The sequence below is a fragment of the Salvelinus fontinalis genome, unplaced genomic scaffold (genome assembly GCF_029448725.1).
Source record: "Salvelinus fontinalis isolate EN_2023a unplaced genomic scaffold, ASM2944872v1 scaffold_0056, whole genome shotgun sequence".
NCBI classification, from domain to species: Eukaryota; Metazoa; Chordata; class Actinopteri; order Salmoniformes; family Salmonidae; genus Salvelinus; species Salvelinus fontinalis.
Window position 1 is genome coordinate 589,949 of NW_026600265.1, and position 19,975 is coordinate 609,923.

Consider the following 19,975-nt stretch of genomic DNA (forward strand, 5'->3'; position numbering starts at 1 on the left):
GAGAGAGAGGAGGAGACCACTGCTTCTAAAATGAGTCGCTCTGGGGAGAGAGAGGAGGAGACTACTGCCTCTAAAATGACTCAAGACACCAGTTCTGAGAGGTAAGTGATGAATTGTCAAATGTACAGTTCTTTTAAAGGTATAAAACTTATTTTTGAGAAGTGTTGCCAAGTTAATTTAAGTCCTAAAATCTAATGACCAAATGCAGACTGTAGCTTTATAAAGAAACATCAGGACTTCTAGAAATTCCGCTATACTGTTGCTTAAAGGATGTGGATGAGGTATTGATGTGCTAATGATGAGGTGATTTGTCTCCCTGTTTTGTTCAGTGTCCAGAAGCTCAGAGCAGAGTCACCTACAACCAGCCTGCTATCAATGAAGAGTGATCAGCCACCTGCTTTCTGCCAGGAACCATTACCAGATGACAATAAGGAAGTGGAGAGTTTGGACAGTGAGGATGTATTAAATATCACACACAACCTTCTGGACAGAAGAAGTAAGACTGTATTTCATACAATATTACAAAGAAGGGTTCACACACACACACACACACACAAACACACAAACAAACAAACAAACAAACAAACTTACTTATGAGTCCCAACTCTCATTGTTTTCCTACAGGTCAAACTCTGCTGACAGTCCAACAAGACATTAAGGCTAAACTGAAACACAAGTATCAACACATATCTGAAGGAATTGGACACCATGGAAACCAAAGTCTGTTCAAGGACATCTACACAGAGCTCTACATCACAGAGGGTGGAAGTGGAGGGCTCAATAATGAACATGAGGTTAGACAGATGGAGATGGCATCCAAGAAACAAACCACACAAGAGACACCAATCAAATGCAACGACATCTTCAAGCCTTTACCTGGACAAGACAAACCTATCAGAACTGTGCTGACAAAAGGAATCGCTGGCATTGGAAAAACAGTCTCTGTGCAGAAGGTCATCCTTGACTGGGCAGAGGGAAAATCAAATCAGGACGTTCATTTCATGTTTCCTCTTCCTTTCCGTGATCTGAACCTGAAAAAGGACCAATACAGTCTGATGCAACTTCTTTCCCACTACTTCTCAGAGCTGAAAGAGATTGACAGCATTGAAGATGGTGAAACCAAAACTGTTTTCATTTTTGATGGTCTGGATGAGTGTCGACTTCCTCTAGACTTCAAAAACAAGGAGAAGTGCTGTGATGTCACGAAGCCAACCTCAGTGGACGTGCTGCTGACAAACCTCATCGAGGGGAATCTGCTTCCCTCTGCTCATCTCTGGATAACCTCACGGCCTGCAGCAGCCAATCAGATCCCTCCTGAGTGTATTAACCGGGTGACAGAGGTACGAGGGTTCAATGATCCACAGAAGAAGGAATACTTCAGGAAGAAAATCACAGATCAGAATCTGGCCAATGAAATCATCAAACACATGAAGAAATCAAGGAGCCTCCACATCATGTGCCACATACCAGTCTTCTGTTGGATATCAGCCACGGTCCTTGAGATGATACTGAAAGAGGCAGAGAAGGATGAAGTTCCCAAAACTCTGACCCAGATGTACTCACACTTCATACTCATCCAAATCATTGTGAAGAACAGGAAGTACAACAAAGCCACAGAGACAAACCCAAGGGAACTGTCTCAGTCAGACAAAGAGATGATCCTGAAACTGGCAAAGCTGGCTTTCCAACAGCTGCAGAAGGGCAACCTGATCTTCTATGAGGAGGACCTGAGAGAGTGTGGCCTTGATGTCACAGAGGCATCAGAGTACTCAGCATTGTGTACAGAGATCTTTAAAGAGGAATCTGGGCTGTACCAAGACAAGGTCTACAGCTTTGTGCATCTGAGCATTCAGGAGTTTCTAGCAGCAGTGCATGCTTTAGAATCATGTCTGGACAAGAAGAAAAATGTTTTCTCCCCCAAAGCAGTCACTGGTGTTGATGATGATGATGAAGAGGAAGATGAGGAGAATGATGAGGAGGAGGAGGAGAAGGAGGGAGATGAGGAGGAGGAGGAAGATGAGGAGAAGAATTATGAGGAGGAGAAGGATGACGACAACGACGATGATGACGATGAGGAAGAGGATGAGGAAGATGATGACAATGATGAAGAGAAGGAGTCATTCAAATTGTCTGACTTACACAGGACAGCAGTGGTCCAGGCCTTGAAGAGTGAGAATGGAAACCTGGACCTGTTCCTCCGCTTCCTTCTGGGTCTCTCACTGGAGTCCAATCAGAATCTGTTACGAGGCCTTCTGACACAGACAGGAAGTACAACACAGACCAATGAGGAAATAGTTAAGAGAACAGTCAGGTACCTTTCAGACAAGCTCGAGGAGGAATCCTCACCAGAAAGGATCATCAACCTGTTCCACTGTCTGAATGAACTTGGTGCCAACTCTCTAGTTGAAGACATGCAGACCTCGCTTCGATCAGGAACTCTTTCAGAAACAATACTAAAACCTGACCAATGTTCAGCCCTGGCCTACCTGTTACTGATGTCAGAGGAGGTGCTGGAGGAGTTTGACCTGAAGACATACAACACATCAGAGGAAGGTTATCAGAGGTTGCTGCCGGTCGTGAAAACCTGCAAGAGAGCACTGTAAGTTCTGTTATTGAGTTGATGTTTACAGTATCATTATTCTGAAGGCTTTGTATATCTAACAGATTATATCCTCTCTCCAGACTGGATGGCTGTAAAGTCACATATAAATCCTGTGAGACTCTGGCCTCAGCTCTGCAGACACCAAACTCCCCCCTGAGAGAACTGGACCTCAGCTACAATAACCTGGGAGACAGAGGAGTGGAGCTGCTCTGTGTTGGACTAACCAGTCCACTCTACAACATACAGACACTAGTGTGAGTTAAATATCTTCAGTATGAGTTATTATGTGGATGTTTTAAACATGTGTTAATCATGTGTTCTTCTGCCCTCTAGTCTGGGTCAGTGTGGTCTGACAGAGGGTTGCTGTTCAGATCTGGCCTCAGTCCTGAATTCACCCAACTCACAACTGAAACATCTGGAGCTGAGAGACAATGACCTGCAGGACTCAGGAGTTACACTGCTGTCTGCTGGACTGGAGGATCCAAACTGTAAACTACACACACTGGGGTAAGTACAGCTGTTTCAGTCAGGTCAGTACTGAGCTTAGTAAAACAAATACTCTGAAAATCTGATGTTTCATGACAATGTTTGTGTCATGGACAAAATGTATTGGTGTCCTACAAGATGATTGACACCAGTACACCAACCTAGACAGCTGTTGTGTGTCTCTCTGTAGGCTGTCTGGCTGTCTGGTCACAGAGGAGGGCTGTGCTGCTCTGTCTTCAGCTCTGAGGTCAAACCCCTCCCACCTGAAAGAGCTGGACCTGAGCTACAATCACCCAGGAGACTCTGCAGGGGGACTGCTTTCAGCTGCTCTGCCGGATCCCACATATAAACTGATGAAGCTGAAGTAAGTCAGAAAAGATGTCCTAATAGTGTGAGCAGCGGTTGTGTCATATGTCGTGTAGTAGGGTCAGTAACATGAGGACATGATGGTAGAATTAAGGGGAAGTTTACTCAGCAGGCTGAGCACTCCAACACAGCATACATCATCACCACATGAATACTCTTCTTCTGCATCTCTGATATCCTGTTGGAATTGTACTCCGTTCTGTATGCAGTAGGTAGGATAGAATACCTGTATGTCTCTAGTAATGAATTGTACTCTGTTCTGTATGCAGTAGGTAGGATAGAATACCTGTATGTCTCTAGTAATGAATTGTACTCCGTTCTGTATGCAGTAGGTAGGATAGAATACCTGTATGTCTCTAGTAATGAATTGTACTCCGTTCTGTATGCAGTAGGTAGGATAGAATACCTGTATGTCTCTAGTAATGAATTGTACTCCGTTCTGTATGCAGTAGGTAGGATAGAATACCTGTATGTCTCTAGTAATGAATTGTACTCCGTTCTGTATGCAGTAGGTAGGATAGAATACCTGTATGTCTCTAGTAATGAATTGTACTCCGTTCTGTATGCAGTAGGTAGGATAGAATACCTGTATGTCTCTAGTAATGAATTGTACTCTGTTCTGTATGCAGTAGGTAGGATAGAATACCTGTATGTCTCTAGTAATGAATTGTACTCTGTTCTGTATGCAGTAGGTAGGATAGAATACCTGTATGTCTCTAGTAATGAATTGTACTCCGTTCTGTATGCAGTAGGTAGGATAGAATACCTGTATGTCTCTAGTAATGAATTGTACTCCGTTCTGTATGCAGTAGGTAGGATAGAATACCTGTATGTCTCTAGTAATGAATTGTACTCCGTTCTGTATGCAGTAGGTAGGATAGAATACCTGTATGTCTCTAGTAATGAACTTGGATAGTGCACCAGAACACAACAATATGGTTTAAATGTTGACTGCTTTATTAGGTCTTTGTCAGTCAATAACCTGTTTCTCCTACAGTGTGGATCATGGTGGAGAGTGCAGGCTGAAATCAGGGCTGAGGAAATGTAAGTCTCTTTAATCCTAATTAACTGTATATTCAGAACTATAGTAACATAGTAACTAATCAATACTTGTTCTGTACCTACAAAACAACATTTTATATGAAGATGTGGTTTGATTAAACTCTCCTTTTGTCTACAGATGCCTGTCATCTCACCCTGGACCCAGATACAGCAAACCCACACCTGGTACTGTCTGAGGGGAACAGGAAGGTGAAACGGGTGAAAGAGGAGCAGCATTATGAAGACCATCCAGACAGATTTGACTATCATCCCCAAGTTCTCTGCAGAGAAGGCTTATCTGGGTGTCGTTATTACTGGGAGGTGGAGAGGGATGGTAGCATGGCTGTCATTGGTGTGGTGTACAAAGGAATGAAGAGGAAGAGAGATGAGGGGGACAGTAGGATTGGACACAATAGGGAGTCCTGGAGTTTAGTCTGTTCTCATAGAGGTTATCAATTTTACCATGCTGGAGTCAACAGAATCATCCCTGGTCCTGTTTCTAACAGAGTTGGAGTGTATCTGGACTGGCCAGCTGGTACTTTGTCCTTCTATAGTGTGTCCTCCTCTGGTACACTGACACACCTTTACACAGAACACACCACATTCCCCGAACCCCTCTATCCTGGGTTTGGAGTTGCGTCGTCCTCGGTGACCTCAGTGACCCTGTGTCAGATAGATGACCAACACATTCAGAGGTGAGTGTTTTAATGTGTTCTGTTGGACCTACAGACAGTTAGATTAGTAGTAGTGGTGTGTTTTAATGTGTTCTGTTGGACCTACAGACAGTTAGATTAGTAGTAGTGGTGTGTTTTAATGTGTTCTGTTGGACCTACAGACAGTTAGATTAGTAGTGTGTTTTAATGTGTTCTGTTGGACCTACAGACAGTTAGATTAGTAGTAGTGGTGTGTTTTAATGTGTTCTGTTGGACCTACAGACAGTTAGATTAGTAGTAGTGGTGTGTTTACAGGTGAGGACTGATGAGTAACATGATGATTTTAAAGCATTTATTTCATTAATGTTTGTCACTGGAGGACAAGTACCTGGTGACTTCACATTTCTAGGGGGGAATGTAACTCATGATACCTGGTGACTTCACATCTCTAGGGGGTGAATGTAACTCATGATACCTGGTGACTTCACATCTCTAGGGGGTGTGTAACTCATGATACCTAGTGACATCACATCTCTAGGGGGGAATGTAACTCATGATACCTGGTGACTTCACATCTCTAGGGGGGGATGTAACTCATGATACCTGGTGACTTCACATCTCTAGGGGGGGAATGTAACTCATGATACCTGGTGACTTCACATCTCTAGGGGGGGAATGTAACTCATGATACCTGGTGACTTCACATCTCTAGGGGGGAATGTAACTCATGATACCTAGTGACATCACATCTCTAGGGGGGAATGTAACTCATGATACCTGGTAACTTCACATCTCTAGGTGGGGAATGTAACTCATGATACCTGGTAACTTCACATCTCTAGGGGGGAATGTAACTCATGATACCTGGTAACTTCACATCTCTAGGGGGGAATGTAACTCATGATACCTGGTAACTTCACATCTCTAGGGGGGAATGTAACTCATGATACCTGGTGACTTCACATCTCTAGGGGCTTTCATCAAGATAAACAATGTCACCTGTAATGTCACCATCAGTATTGGCTTTATGGAAGGTGACATAGTGGGTTATGTCACATTTAGGCAATGCACCGTACACAGGGAGCTGTTCTATCACCCTTTATGCACCCTTTGCACTGCTTATGAAGACTGTATGTATGCTATATCAAGCCTTTATAAGTTGTATTTAGTTTAATCTCAGTCTAGCCTTCTGCTTTACCAACACCAGAGACCATGATGGAGAGAGTTGGATCAAGCCTGGACCTGAGGACACCAGAGACCATGGTGGAGAGAGTTGGATCAAGCCTGGACCTGAGGACACCAGAGACCATGGTGGAGAGAGTTGGATCAAGCCTGGACCTGAGAACACCAGAGACCATGGTGGAGAGTGTTGGATCAAGCCTGGACCTGAGGACACCAGAGACCATGGTGGAGAGTGTTGGATCAAGCCTAGACCTGAGGACACCAGAGACCATGGTGGAGAGTGTTGGATCAAGCCTGGACCTGGGGACACCAGAGACCATGGTGGAGAGAGTTGGATCAAGCCTGGACCTGAGAAATGTGAGTGTTAACTGATAATTGTTTTTAAATCAAACTATGATTAAAGCGTTCATTATACTTGAGTCCCAGACAAGGAACACAATCATGATCTATTTGGTCAAAACAAACTTCAAATCAAGTTTATTTTATATAGCCCTTCGTACATCAGCTAATATCTCAAAGTGCTGTACAGAAACCCAGCCTAAAACCCCAAACAGCAAGCAATGCAGGTGTAGAAGCACGGTGGCTAGGACTTAAAGGTAGAGTCAGCGATTATGACGTAGATGCACAACGTAAACAACATAGTGCAGGGGTTCTTAAACTTTTTCAGCCTGGGACACAAATTACAGATGTTGTGTTTTTCTGGGACCCAAGCTCAGGAAAATATGCAACTATATGTAAATATCGGAACATTTCATTGCCCTTATGCCTAAAACAAATGCAATATAGACAAAAACAAATAACAATGAAATGAAATACCCATATAAATATGTATTCATGTTAATTTTCCCCCATTAAAAACATTCTTACACATCTGTCTAGGTTGGAACTGTTGCTGCTAAAATACAATAAATAATTTTCATTCTTAATTGGAATAAACTGATTGATCACATCACACAGATGTAGACTAGAAAACACACACAGTCCTAATGAGAGGTGTGTGTCTGGTTGAAGTTTTCAACAAGCAGGTCTGTTCTGGGCTCCGTGTTTAACAGTGCAACCCTGAGGTCATACTCAGCCTTGAGACTGTTTCTGCACTTGTTTTTGAAGTATGTCAGAGTTGAGAACCCAGACTCACGTATGTATGTGGAGCCAAACTGGGTCAGAGCATCTACTGCTTTCTCAGTCAGGCAGGAGACCGCTTCCTGCTGTAGGTGAGTGTTTGCCTCAAAAATCATCTTGCTTCAGTTTATTCCAGTTCAGAATACTAATTATTACTTGTATTTAAACAGCAGCAGTTCCAACCAAGACTAGTTTTCAACAATCATTTCTACAGTAAGATATATGTACAGTAGGCCTGATAATATTTGTTTAAATATTCATCTGTACTGTTACTAAGGGTTGCACCATCAGTAACTAGCTAGCTTGTTTTCGCTAATTGTAGCTATTAGCTGTGTACAAGGCCAGGGGATTGTTTGAAAGAGAAACTCACATCTACTACTATGAGAGTTAGTACTCCCTTATTTCTGCTTATTATAAAATGACAACAATGTCTTGCTAGCTGACTTAGTTTTCCACCGTCGAAGCATTCTGCCTTGTTCTGAAAGAAGTCACTGGGTTTACCATCATGCTGTGGATGTTTGGTCAGGACGTGTCGTTTAATTAATTAGTTCGTTTAGAGAGACTCATTACTAACGTTAAGCACTTCCCCGCACAAAACACACCGAGGGCGCTCCTCGTTATTTCTCAACGCTTGTATTAAAGAGAGAGAAACTCATCCCTGTATTTCCGTTTTATGACAATTGAGCTCAGTCAGAACTTGTGGCTAGCATGAGTCCATTTGATGACATTGGTGAGTGATGTTGAGTGGGAATGACAAGTCAGTGGCTGACAGGGCATCATCTGCTGCTGAACGACAGATGTGTCGCGGAGTTATCTTCAAGAAAACCGCAGGAAAAATATCCGGTGAACCGCGAAGCACACGGGCATCTCCCTCTCCTACTCACGCAGCTGCCAAACTGAACAGAGAGCGCAGATGCACTTGGCCGAATCAATTCCAGTAATTAATGAAATAATTATACATTTACTCTGACACGTCGTGACCCACCATGAACAAGTCCGTATAGTGGGTCAATTTCTGCAACAACTAAGAGCGTTGGAGCGCAAGGCTAGACCACTGTTTTGTTTCCGTGGTTACCACGTTGTAAGAGAGTGAAGAGAACCGTTGCACATGGACAGATACTGTGTGAGAGAGAAGTCAGGCATCTTGCTCATCACAATATCTGTGGTGCTGCTCCTACATCATCATTTAGCTGACTCTACCTTTAAGCTCTCATCCTAGGATCTAGCAGAAATCAGACCCTCAACATTAACAAAACATGGACCAGAACGATGTTGTTTTCTGCTTCCACAAACATTCATTAATATAACACTAATGTCAGATTAGGGTATGTTAATGCGTGGCCATTGAGACTGTTGCTCACTTACAATAATTTGTATTACAATAAGATTTTCCGTTTTAAATAACAACTACTTTTGACTTCAGTGATTCCTCAGAGCTGTAAGACTTGTGACCATGTTGAGGTAAGTCATAATGTCAATTATTTTACATCAAATCAAATGTATTTATAAAGCCCTTCTTACATCAGCTGATATCTCAAAGTGCTGTACAGAAACCCAGCCTAAAACCCAAAACAACAAGCAATGCAGATGTAGAAGCACAGTGGCTATGAACAACTCCCTAGAAAGGCCAGAACCTAGGAAGAAACCTAGAGAGGAACCAGGCTATGAGGGGTGGCCAGTCCTCTCCTGGCTGTACTGGGTGGAGAGGAACCAGGCTATGAGGGGTGGCCAGTCCTTTTCTGGCTGTGCCGGGTGGAGATTATAACAGAATATGGCCAAGATGTTCAAGTGTTCATAGATGACCAGCAGGGTCAAATAATAATAATCACAGTGGTTGTCGAGGGTGCAACAGGTCAGCACCTCAGGAGTAAATGTCAGTTGGCTTTTCATAACCGATCATTCAGAGTATCTCTACCGCTCCTGCTGTCTCTAGAGAGTTGAAAACAGCACGAGTCTCAAAGCCAGGTGTGTAGTGACCAACCATTCATACTGGGATATAGACAGTCCTGTGTTCTGCTTGTAGGCATGCAGGATTTTAGCTGTTGTCATATTTTGTCATTAGACAGTTTAATTGATAAATCACCAGCATTCCATGTAATATTGAATAAATACATTAGATAAATGAATGTTTATTTAATGGGCCAGTTTCCCGGACACAGATTAAGCCTAGTCCTGGACCTTAAAGAACTTTCTATTGAAACTTCCATTGAGCATGCTTTTTAGTCCAGCACTAGACCTGTGTCCAGGAAACAGGCCCCATATGTATTACTGACATGCTTGTCCTTGTTCAGGACTCCACACACTGGCTTCAGATTGAACCCTTGACTTCCACTGTCCAGGGAGTGACAATGTTCAGGTAAAATAACTACTTTTAACATTTCCTTCCACCTGCTAGTGTATTTCCCCATTACCTTTGGGAATAGTCTTCTAATCCAACCTCTCCATTTGACCATTGACCCTCTCTACCATATCTTGTTGTTGCCCTCAGACACAGGACACCCAAAGGGAGTTATGAGTGCACAGTGTCTGGGCTCCGCTGGCTGTGTGAGAGAGATGTCATTCTGAAGTATCACTTCAGGAACTGGGATCCCTACAGTCAACTTCTGAAAGACATGCAGTACACACAAGGTGGTCCATTGCTGGACATCACTATGGAGTTAGGTGAACTGGAGGAAGTTCATCTGCCACACTTTGTCTGTTTAGGTAAAACCATATAGAAATAGTATTCAGAAAGACATTTCCATGTAACTGAGTTTCACTTCCTGAATTAATGAATGAACTATTCTGGGAGTTTGAGTTTACTGTGATCTGGTACTGCATATTCTTTGTGTTTTAGTTGGATGAATAATACAATATTTGTCTTTCTGTCTCCTTTTTATTGTGTTGTTCAGGGACCAACCCTTCCCTGAGGAATGAGATGAAGATTCTTCATGTAGAGGAACATGGAGTGTCTTTAGAGGAAGTGCATGAGGTCACCAGATTCCATGCTAAGATTCTCCATCCCAAGTTCTCACTTATCTCTGTTATACTGAGCTATATCTTTTCATGGAACGTAGATGTCCACTGTGAGCTGATGCTCTATCTGACAGTGAAAAGGGAAACATTAATTTCTCGCCTATACCTGTTCCCCTGGAACCCCGGCCAGATACAGGTGAGGGACCATTATTATAGAGATGACCTTAGCTAACCAGTGGTGCAGTTTGTTGACACTCATTAAATGAAGATAAGTGTGTTGCTAGTTTTCTGAATAATATTTGAATAAGACTATACATTGACTGGCTGGGTATTCCATGCCTCGTTTCGCAGGCTGTGGAACAACAGGAAAAGTCTCAAGGGTCTTCAAGGATTCTCATCTCAAGACCAGAGCAGTCCTTCAAACTGAATAGTTCCATCAGACTGAACATTCCCTGTTCTACCTCCATCAATCCACAGGTACAGTTTCAGTAGACTAAGAACATGAATCTGACATTTAAGTCACAGTTCTATCCATTGATCTCTCTGTCTCTTTTCCTCTCTGTCTCTCTCTCTCTGTCTCTCTCTCTCGCTGTCGCCTTCTCGCTGTCTCTCTCTCTCTGTCTCTCGCTGTCGCCTTCAATTAAATTCAAATGGCTATATTGGCATGGGAAACATTACATTGCCAAAATAATCTCTCTCTCCAGAGGATTCATCTCATACAAAGAGACACCACACCAAGCTTTTTCAGGGCGGTTGTGAAAATGACAGGGATTGACATTGAGATGGAGTTATTCAGTGATGATGAGAGGACAGTATGGAAAGAAAATGTATCACGAGGTAGGAGAATATTTATTTATTTATTTATTTAACCAGGTAAGCTAGTTGAGAACAAGTTCTCATTTACAACTGCGACCTGGCCAAGATAAAGCAAAGCAGTGCGACACAAACAACACAGAGTTATACATGGAATTAACAAACATACAGTCAATAATACAATAGAAAAAGTCTGTATACAGTGTGTGCAAATGAGGTAAGATAAGGGAGGTAAGGAAATAAATAGGCCATAGTGGCGAAATAATTACAATATAGCAATTAAACACTGGAATGGTAGATGTGCAGAAGATGAATGTGCAAGTAGTAGAGATACTGGGGTGCAAAGGAGCAAAATAAATAAATAAATACAGTATGGGGATGAGGTAGTTGGATGGGCTATGTAAATCATCACTTTGTACTTTAGTACCAGATGCTATTTAGAGTGATATAACCTCATGTTGTTTATCTTTCAGATGAGTACATCACTGACACCCGTTCAACAAGTAAGTAAACATGAGTTACAGGGCATTCGGAAAGTATTCAGACCCCTTGACTTTTTCCACATTTTGTTACATTACAGCCTTATTCTAAAATTGATTCAATTGTTTTTTTTACCTCATCAACACAATACCCCATAATGACAAAGCAAAAACAGACAAAACTGAAAGCTTGGCACACTTGTATTTGGGGAGTTTCTCCTATTCTTCTCTGCAGATCCTATCATGCTCTGTCAGGTAGGGTGGGGAGCGTCGCTGCACAGCTATTTTCAGGTCTCCAGAGATGTTAGATCGGGTTCAAGTCCGGGCTCTGGCTGGGCCACTCAAGGACATTGAGACTTGTCCCGAAGCCACTCCTGCATTGTCTTGGTTGTGTGCTTAGGGTAGTTGTCCTGTTGGAAGGTGAACCTTCACCCCAGTCTGAGGTCCTGAGCTCTCTGGAGCAGGTTTTCATCAAGGATCTTTCTGTACTTTTCTCCGTTCATCTTTCCCTCGATCCTGACTAGTCTCCCTGCCGCTGAAAAACATCCCCACAGCATGATGCTTCCACCACCATGCTTCACCGTAGAGATGGTGCCAGGTTTCCTCCAGATGTGACGCTTGGCATTCAGGCCAAAGAGTTCTATCTTGGTTTCATCATACCAGAGAATTTTGTTTCACATGGTCTGAGAGTCCTTTAGGTAACTTTTGGCTAACTCGAAGCAGGCTGTCATGTGCCTTTTACTGAGGATTGGCTTCAGTCTGGCCAATACCATAAAGGCCTGATTGGTGGAGTGCTGCAGAGATGGTTGTCTTTCTGGAAGGTTCTCCCATCTCCACAGAGGAACTCTGGAGCTCTGTCAGAGTGACCATTGGGTACTTGGTCACCTCCCTGACCAAGGCCCTTCTCCTCTGATTGCTCAGTTTGGCCGTGCAGCCAGCTCTAGGAAGAGTCTTGGTGGTTCCAAACTCCTTCCACTTAAGAATGATGGAGGCCACTGTGTTCTTGGGGACCTTCAATGCTGCAGAAATTTTTCGGTACCCTTCCCCAGATCTGGGCCTCGACATAATCCTGTCTCGGACCTCTACAGACAATATCTTCAACATCATGGTTTGGTTTTTGCTCTGACATGCACTGTCAATTATGGGACCTTATATAGACAGGTGTGTGCCTTTCCAAATCATGTCCAATCAATTGAGTTTACCACAGGTGGACCCCAATCAAGTTGTAGAAACATCTGAAGGATGATCAATGGAAACAGGATTCACCTGAACTCAATTTCGAGTCTCATAGGAAAGAGTCTGAATAGTTATGTAAATAAGGTTCTGTTTATTTTTAATACATTTGTAAACATTTGCAAAAATCTGTTTTCACTTTGCCAGTATGCGGTGTCGTGTGTAGATTGATGAGGGAAAACATTTATTTAATCAATTTTAGAATAAGGCTGTAACGTAAGAAAATGTGGAAAAAGTCAAGGGGTCTGAATACTTTCTGAATGCACTGTACAAACCAATGGCATGAGGGCCAGTCAACATGGTTTACTGTCTGGACCTGGACTAGTGCAGATTAGTAAAAGGCTGAAGTCAAGAACAATGACATCTCCTCCAGGACTTGATGTAGATTAGCCTGGTTCTGAATGACCCAATGACATCTCCTCCAGGACTTGATGTAAATTATCCTGGTTCTGAATGACCCAATGACATCTCCTCCAGGACTTGATGTAGAATAGCCTGGTTCTGAATGACCCAATGACATCTCCTCCAGGACTTGATGTAGATTAGCCTGGTTCTGAATGACATCTCCTCCAGGACTTGATGTAAATTAGCCTGGTTCTGAATGACCCAATGACATCTCCTCCAGGACTTGATGTAGATTAGCCTGGTTCTTCTGAATGACCCAATGACATCTCCTCCAGGACTTGATGTAGATCAGCCTGGTTCTGAATGACATCTCCTCCAGGACGTGATGTAAATTAGCCTGGTTCTGAATGACCCAATGACATCTCCTCCAGGACTTGATGTAGATTAGCCTGGTTCTGAATGACCCAGCCTGTTTTTCTATGTCTGTGAAACCGTCCTAAATGTCAATGTGATATGTTCAGGTCATTATTGTAAAAGAGAATGTTTTCTCAGTACTTTTATTTTAGGAGTCTGCTTCTAAATGACTGAAATGGTAAATGTACAAATGTCGTTATGTTGTAACCTGACTCTCTCAGGTGCTGTGTCGGGGGCAGGGCGTCCGGCTGAGAGCAGTCTGACTGGTTCTGCAGAGCAGCAGCTGCGTTCTGTACGGACAAAGTTTGTGAAACGAGTGTCAAAAGCTGTCCTGAATGGACTGCTGGACGGACTCCTGCAACACACAGTCATCAACCAGGAGGAAATGGAGTCAGTGAAGGTGATCGCTGAGAGGGCAGAGAAGGCACGTGACATCATCGACATGGTGTTGAGAAAAGGAACTGAGTCGTGTTCCAGGATGATCAACCTTCTTGGGGAGCTGGACCACTGTCTTTGTTCACAGCTTCAGATCAACAGTGTTGGGGTCCCAACCTAATGGTAGAATGGATAGTAACAGTGTTGGGGTACCAACCTAATGGTAGAATGGATAGTAACAGTGTTGGGGTACCAACCTAATGGTAGAATGGATAGTAACAGTGTTGGGGGTACCATCCTAATGGTAGAATGGATAGTAACAGTGTTGGGGTACCAACCTAATGGTAGAATGGATAGTAACAGTGTTGGGGTACCAACCTAATGGTAGAATGGATAGTAACAGTGTTGGGGTACCAACCTAATGGTAGAATGGATAGTAACAGTGTTGGGGTACCATCCTAATGGTAGAATGGATAGTAACAGTGTTGGGGTACCAACCTAATGGTAGAATGGATAGTAACAGTGTTGGGGTACCAACCTAATGGTAGAATGGATAGTAACAGTGTTGGGGTACCAACCTAATGGTAGAATGGATAGTAACAGTGTTGGGGTACCAACCTAATGGTAGAATGGATAGTAACAGTGTTGGGGTACCAACCTAATGGTAGAATGGATAGTAACAGTGTTGGGGTACCAACCTAATGGTAGAATGGATAGTAACAGTGTTGGGGTACCAACCTAATGGTAGAATGGATAGTAACAGTGTTGGGGTACCAACCTAATGGATAGTAACAGTGTTGGGGTACCAACCTAATGGTAGAATGGATAGCAACAGTGTTGGGGTACCAACCTAATGGTAGAATGGATAGTAACAGTGTTGGGGTACCAACCTAATGGTAGAATGGATAGTAACAGTGTTGGGGTACCAACCTAATGGATAGTAACAGTGTTGGGGTACCAACCTAATGGTAGAATGGATAGTAACAGTGTTGGGGTACCAACCTAACGGTAGAATGGATAGTAACAGTGTTGGGGTACCATCCTAATGGATAGTAACAGTGTTGGGGTACCAACCTAATGGTAGAATGGATAGTAACAGTGTTGGGGTACCAACCTAATGGTAGAATGGATAGTAACAGTGTTGGGGTACCAACCTAATGGTAGAATGGATAGTAACAGTGTTGGGGTACCAACCTAATGGTAGAATGGATAGTAACAGTGTTGGGGTACCAACCTAATGGTAGAATGGATAGTAACAGTGTTGGGGTACCAACCTAATGGTAGAATGGATAGTAACAGTGTTGGGGTACCATCCTAATGGTAGAATGATAGTAACAGTGTTGGGGTACCAACCTAATGGTAGAATGGATAGTAACAGTGTTGGGGTACCATCCTAATGGTAGAATGATAGTAACAGTGTTGGGGTACCAACCTAATGGTAGAATGGATAGTAACAGTGTTGGGGTACCAACCTAATGGTAGAATGGATAGTAACAGTGTTGGGGTACCATCCTAATGGTAGAATGGATAGTAACAGTGTTGGGGTACCAACCTAATGGTAGAATGGATAGTAACAGTGTTGGGGTACCAACCTAATGGTAGAATGGATAGTAACAGTGTTGGGGTACCAACCTAATGGTAGAATGGATAGTAACAGTGTTGGGGTACCAACCTAATGGTAGAATGGATAGTAACAGTGTTGGGGTACCAACCTAATGGATAGTAACAGTGTTGGGGTACCAACCTAATGGTAGAATGGATAGTAACAGTGTTGGGGTACCAACCTAATGGATAGTAACAGTGTTGGGGTACCAACCTAATGGTAGAATGGATAGTAACAGTGTTGGGGTACCAACCTAATGGATAGTAACAGTGTTGGGGTACCAACCTAATGGTAGAATGGATAGTAACAGTGTTGGGGTACCAACCTAATGGTAGAACGGATAGTAACAGTGTTGGGGTACCAACCTAATGGATAGTAACAGTGTTGGGGTACCAACCTAATGGTAGAATGGATAGTAACAGTGTTGGGGTACCAACCTAATGGTAGAATGGATAGTAACAGTGTTGGGGTACCAACCTAATGGTAGAACGGATAGTAACAGTGTTGGGGTACCAACCTAATGGATAGTAACAGTGTTGGGGTACCAACCTAATGGTAGAATGGATAGTAACAGTGTTGGGGTACCAACCTAATGGATAGTAACAGTGTTGGGGTACCAACCTAATGGATAGTAACAGTGTTGGGGTACCAACCTAATGGTAGAATGGATAGTAACAGTGTTGGGGTACCAACCTAATGGATAGTAACAGTGTTGGGGTACCAACCTAATGGTAGAATGGATAGTAACAGTGTTGGGGTACCAACCTAATGGTAGAACGGATAGTAACAGTGTTGGGGTACCAACCTAATGGTAGAATGGATAGTAACAGTGTTGGGGTACCATCCTAATGGTAGAATGGATAGTAACAGTGTTGGGGTACCAACCTAATGGTAGAATGGATAGTAACAGTGTTGGGGTACCAACCTAATGGTAGAATGGATAGTAACAGTGTTGGGGTACCAACCTAATGGTAGAATGGATAGTAACAGTGTTGGGGTACCAACCGAATGGTAGAATGGATAGTAACAGTGTTGGGGTACCAACCTAATGGTAGAATGGATAGTAACAGTGTTGGGGTACCAACCTAATGGTAGAATGGATAGTAACAGTGTTGGGGTACCAAGCTAATGGTAGAATGGATAGTAACAGTGTTGGGGTACCAACCTAATGGTAGAATGGATAGTAACAGTGTTGGGGTACCAACCTAATGGTAGAATGGATAGTAACAGTGTTGGGGTACCAACCTAATGGTAGAATGGATAGTAACAGTGTTGGGGTACCAACCTAATGGTAGAATGGATAGTAACAGTGTTGGGGTACCAACCTAATGGTAGAATGGATAGTAACAGTGTTGGGGTACCAACCTAATGGTAGAATGGATAGTAACAGTGTTGGGGTACCAACCTAATGGTAGAATGGATAGTAACAGTGTTGGGGTACCAACCTAATGGTAGAATGGATAGTAACAGTGTTGGGGTACCATCCTAATGGATAGTAACAGTGTTGGGGTACCAACCTAATGGTAGAATGGATAGTAACAGTGTTGGGGTACCAACCTAATGGATAGTAACAGTGTTGGGGTACCAACCTAATGGTAGAATGGATAGTAACAGTGTTGGGGTACCAACCTAATGGTAGAATGGATAGTAACAGTGTTGGGGTACCAACCTAATGGTAGAATGGATAGTAACAGTGTTGGGGTACCAACCTAATGGATAGTAACAGTGTTGGGGTACCAACCTAATGGTAGAATGGATAGTAACAGTGTTGGGGTACCAACCTAATGGTAGAATGGATAGTAACAGTGTTGGGGTACCAACCTAATGGATAGTAACAGTGTTGGGGTACCAACCTAATGGTAGAATGGATAGTAACAGTGTTGGGGTACCAACCTAATGGATAGTAACAGTGTTGGGGTACCAACCTAATGGTAGAATGGATAGTAACAGTGTTGGGGTACCAACCTAATGGTAGAATGGATAGTAACAGTGTTGGGGTACCAACCTAATGGTAGAATGGATAGTAACAGTGTTGGGGTACCAACCTAATGGTAGAATGGATAGTAACAGTGTTGGGGTACCAACCTAATGGTAGAATGGATAGTAACAGTGTTGGGGTACCAACCTAATGGTAGAATGGATAGTAACAGTGTTGGGGTACCAACCTAATGGTAGAATGGATAGTAACAGTGTTGGGGTACCAACCTAATGGTAGAATGGATAGTAACAGTGTTGGGGTACCAACCTAATGGATAGTAACAGTGTTGGGGTACCAACCTAATGGTAGAATGGATAGTAACAGTGTTGGGGTACCAACCTAATGGTAGAATCGATAGTAACAGTGTTGGGGTACCAACCTAATGGTAGAATGGATAGTAACAGTGTTGGGGTACCAACCTAATGGTAGAATGGATAGTAACAGTGTTGGGGTACCAATCTAATGGTAGAATGGATAGTAACAGTGTTGGGGTACCAACCTAATGGTAGAATGGATAGTAATACTCCTATTCAAACATACCTGATCCTAGATCGACACTCCTACTCAACGTTTAGGTTTACACTGAATGCTCTCTCTCAAGACACCAGTCGGGAAGTTAAAGCTTGGTCACAAATGGGTCTTCCAGATGGACAATGACCCCAAGCATACTTCCAAAGTTGTGGCAAAATGGCTTAAGGACAACAAAGTCAAGGTATTGGAGTGACCATCACAAAGCCCTGACCTAGAAAATTTGTGGGCAGAACTCGCGTGTGTGAGCAAGGAGGCCTAAAAACCTGACTCAGTTACACCAGCTCTGTCAGAAGGAATTGGCCAAAATTCACCCAACTTATTGTGGGAAGCTTATGGAAGGCTCCCCGCAACGTTTGACCCAAGTTAAACATAATTTAATGCTACCAAATACTAATTGAGTGTATGTAAACTTCTGACCCAATGGGAATGTGATGAAAGAAATAAAAGCTGAAATAAATAATTCTCTACTATTATTCTGACATTTCACATTCTTAAAATAAAGTGGTGATCCTAAATTACCTAAGACAGGGAATTTTTACTAGGATTAAATGTCAGGAATTGTGAAAAACTGAGTTTAAATGTATTTGGCCAAGGTGTATGTAAACTTCCGACTTCAACTGTATGTGAAGTAACCAATCAGAAAGCTAATTGATGGCCGGTAAACCAATCAGAAAGCTAGTTTATGCCGTATGAACCTAAGTGGTCTTGGTGATACCAACCCTCCTCCCAGACAGCTACTGGGTCTGCAGGCTTTTGCTTCAGCCCTGCTCTAACACACCTCATTCTGCCAGTCAAGGTTCTGATTAGACTGATTAGTAGAATCAGGTGTTAGAGCAGGGTCGGAGCAAAAGCCTGCACGGCCAGTAGTATCTCTCCAGGAGTAGGTTTGGCCGTCCCGTTTTAATTCAACATATTCCTCTATCTCCATGGTAACCCCCTGATCATGACCCTTGACCTTTACTGATCAGCCAAAGCTGTACCAAATGGCATCCTATTCCCTATACAGAGCCCTATGGGTCCTGGTCTAAAGTAGTGCACTACATAGGGAATAGGGCCCTAATCAAAAGTAGTGCACTACACAGGGAATAGGGCCCTGGTCAAAAGTAGTGCCCTACATAGGGAATAGGGCCCTGGTCTAAAGTAGTGCACTACATAGGGAATAGGGCCCTGGTCTAAAGTAGTGCACTACACAGGGAATAGGGCCCTGGTCTAAAGTAGTGCACTACATAGGGAATAGGGCCCTGGTCAAAAGTAGTGCACTACATAGGGAATAGGGCCCTAATCAAAAGTAGTGCACTACACAGGGAATAGGGCCCTGGTCAAAAGTAGTGCCCTACATAGGGAATAGGGCCCTGGTCTAAAGTAGTGCACTACATAGGGAATAGGGCCCTGGTCTAAAGTAGTGCACTACACAGGGAATAGGGCCCTGGTCTAAAGTAGTGCACTACATAGGGAATAGGGCCCTGGTCAAAAGTAGTGCACTACATAGGGAATAGGGCCCTGGTCTAAAGTAGTGCACTACATAGGGAATAGGGCCCTGGTCAAAAGTAGTGCACTACATAGGGAATAGGGCACTGGTCTAAAGTAGTGCACTACATAGGGAATAGGGCCCTGGTCAAAAGTAGTGCCCTACATAGGGAATAGGGCCCTGGTCAAAAGTAGTGCACTGCATAGGGAATAGGGCCCTGGTCTAAAGTAGTGCACTACACAGGGAAGAGAGTACCATTTGGGACAGACAGAGACTCAAGGCTGAGTGTTTAACAGTAAAAAGAGATTGAGAAATGACAGAAGTAGGTTAAA

General features: G+C 43.2%; 1 protein-coding gene across 2 annotated transcripts; it reads left to right on the forward strand.

Annotated features, from left to right (window-relative positions):
* Positions 1 to 342: 342 nt before the first annotated feature.
* LOC129842606 (protein NLRC3-like) lies at positions 343 to 18,648 on the forward strand. 2 transcript variants are annotated; one of them, XM_055911236.1, is made up of 17 exons: positions 343 to 496; positions 625 to 1,925; positions 2,046 to 2,599; positions 2,683 to 2,856; positions 2,936 to 3,109; positions 3,279 to 3,452; positions 4,452 to 4,498; positions 4,635 to 5,190; positions 6,356 to 6,687; positions 8,873 to 8,910; positions 9,741 to 9,805; positions 9,938 to 10,152; positions 10,341 to 10,600; positions 10,756 to 10,881; positions 11,109 to 11,241; positions 11,691 to 11,720; positions 13,910 to 18,648. In XM_055911236.1, exons 1-17 carry the CDS (start codon positions 376 to 378, stop codon positions 14,242 to 14,244), a joined length of 4,635 nt encoding a protein of 1,544 aa, XP_055767211.1. In that variant the 5' UTR covers positions 343 to 375; the 3' UTR covers positions 14,245 to 18,648. The 2 variants fall into 2 exon arrangements, with proteins under 2 accessions (XP_055767211.1, XP_055767210.1); XM_055911235.1 differs by lacking the exons at positions 6,356 to 6,687; positions 8,873 to 8,910; positions 9,741 to 9,805; ... (4 more) ...; positions 11,691 to 11,720; positions 13,910 to 18,648 and having other exon boundaries at positions 625 to 1,932; positions 2,092 to 2,599; positions 4,635 to 5,194.
* The last annotated feature ends 1,327 nt before the right edge of the window (positions 18,649 to 19,975 follow it).

What these genes read in the sequence shown, in the direction of transcription:
- LOC129842606 (XM_055911236.1), top strand. Translation starts at nt 376, where the DNA reads ATGAAGAGTGATCAGCCACCTGCTTTCTGCCAGGAACCATTACCAGAT. An exon ending in CAACCTTCTGGACAGAAGAA is followed by an intron (nt 497 to 624) that starts GTAAGACTGTAT and finishes GTTTTCCTACAG; the next exon opens with GTCAAACTCTGCTGACAGTC. An exon ending in GAAATCAGGGCTGAGGAAAT is followed by an intron (nt 4,499 to 4,634) that starts GTAAGTCTCTTT and finishes TTTTGTCTACAG; the next exon opens with ATGCCTGTCATCTCACCCTG.